Source organism: Colletotrichum gloeosporioides, assembly GCF_011800055.1.
Source record: "Colletotrichum gloeosporioides strain Lc1 chromosome Unknown consensus_25, whole genome shotgun sequence".
Taxonomy (NCBI): Eukaryota; Fungi; Ascomycota; class Sordariomycetes; order Glomerellales; family Glomerellaceae; genus Colletotrichum; species Colletotrichum gloeosporioides.
This window is the reverse complement of record NW_025544670.1, coordinates 446,137-448,271: the sequence shown is the minus strand read 5'-3', so window position 1 is coordinate 448,271 and position 2,135 is coordinate 446,137. Positions and strand designations below refer to the sequence as shown.

General features: G+C 48.6%; 1 protein-coding gene across 1 annotated transcript; it reads left to right on the top strand.

Moving 5' to 3' along the window:
- Positions 1-954: 954 nt before the first annotated feature.
- GCG54_00015381 (uncharacterized protein) lies at positions 955-1,412 on the top strand (the record flags this gene model as incomplete). Its single annotated transcript, XM_045415173.1, has 2 exons — positions 955-1,123; positions 1,180-1,412. Coding segments are annotated over 2 exons (402 nt in total), but the record flags the coding sequence as incomplete, so codon positions are not given.
- Between the last annotated feature and the right edge of the window lie 723 nt (positions 1,413-2,135).

The window sequence follows — 2,135 nt, the reverse complement described above, 5'->3', positions numbered from 1 at the left end:
TTCCACGAGGCTTTCGACAGCCTGACGGCGTTGCATGGAATCGCTGAGATTGATGTGCAAAACTTGGTCGCTCACAAGTTTTTCCAACTCCCGAGATGAACGACCGAAAACCACCACCCTAAGCGGCATCTTGGACAACACACCCCTGTGCAGCGTGTTGATGATTGCACTCGGTTCATCGCATATATCGATACCATCGATGACCCAAAAGAGTGAGCGGATTATACAGCTTTGACGTGGGATCAGGAATGAGCTTTTCCCACGCTACCTCCTTGGAACACCCGCTTAGCGTTTCGCCTGCGCACACAAAATACACAAGGTTATCCTGAAATTGTCTAGATTCGCAAGATATCTGAAATGCCAACGATTTCGCAAAAGAAAGACTGCTTATGTATGTCATCGTCTCAGAAACGAAAGTGATGACACGTCTCGTTTCGACTTTTGAAGGTTCTGATGAGAAACGACGCTAGTCCTGATGTTCTCGAGCCTTGAAAACCTTGCACCCAAAGGAATCCCGAATTGGACGACTTGTCTTGAGCAAACAGCTGGAATATTTCATGTGATAGAATCTACTTGCAAGTCAAATGCTCTGTTTCCGCATGGGCGGTCATCGGCAAGTCATCCATCGCGGTCTGAATCCCGAGGAAGTCTTCGACGATTCGAAGCTTCTGTGTCGTATTCAGATGCCGAATGCTGGTGTTCCATGGTCCATATTCGTAAATGCACCTTCCTAAACGAGATATTAGTCTTTGTGGTAACGAATCCCATATATTCGGAACCCGTGCTATATCTCGATGATTTGTTTCCATGGGGATCAAAACCTGGCTCGGTGGATATGCATTGCGCGCATTACTGTGTCCATGTCAGCGGAAGAGCGGTATTTCATCGTTAAAGTTTGTGACAGCGAGGAATGTGTTTGAGATTCAGTTGACATGAACCAGCAAGCCTTTTCAGCGACGGGACGGGAAGCTACAATCGGACAGCAGACAGCCAGACGGGTGCGAACGACGGAGGAGAGAGAAAGACTACACCACGAAAGAGAGAGGACGTACGGGGAGTTGGTATATATACGAGGCCTTCTCGTTATGGATTGCATCGACATTGTGGAAGAGATTCTGCCACCGTCGGCGAAGATATGCTAGACGATCGCTACGATTCACCGAGACATTGTTTCACCAGTGCCTAATCACTTCGGTTTTCCAACGCCGCCGTACCACGACAAATTCCGCCAGCTAGTTGATATCTGGAACAGCAGCTGGTGCGAACTGTTCAGCGGCATGCTACGAGGGCTGAGCGATTTCGAGTCACGCACGAATGGCCTGTGGCTTAAGGCTCTTCTCAGTTTTGACCATCTCATCAGGAAGACTGTGCCGAGCCTCCTCCTTCCGCTTCAATCAGATGGCCAATTTTGAAGCCCTCCTTTGTGCACGGTAATTTGCGTCGTCAGAGCCTTGCCATGGACTCGGTAGCCGGCACACCGATTCTGCTCAGCTCAGCAGCGTTGTTCGCACACAACGAATTGGGAATGGGAGCCTGGCTAACCAGGTTATCGATGATGATCAGGGAGTTCTTCTCTGAATGTCAGAAGCAATTAGCGCCCTCTGAGCCTGTTGAGCAATGGGAAGATCGTATTCTTCTATACAGTGTGAACTTCAGTCTGGGGGATATGCTAATAAACCCAGGTGCTACTGACGTTCAATCTCAGTCAGTTCTTCCCTTCCACTTTTTGTCCCACTTCAGACATACTGACGAGTGCTGTAGGATGATTTACGATATCGAGTACCTGAGTCGTATTTATGCTTGAACTACTTCCTCAAACCCTTCGATAATCACAACGGTGGTTATTCAAAGCTGTGATATTGCCGACAGAGAAAAGATTACTTTGGTGTGGGAGATGCATCAGAAAACGCATTCATGTAAATTGGGCTAGTTACTGTACCGCCTGTAGCATCATAATACCATGCAGTGGCGCCGCTTGAGTTGGACTTGATTTGTTCTCCAAGGTCGCAGCTATGACTGGCCATGAAGACACTGGGAGGCGGAACACCGCAAGTTCCGCATGTGCCTGAGGTCCGACATAATGCCGAATACAATCTGGTGATGTGCGTTCGTGATACAGGTTCCAGTTCAGCTGC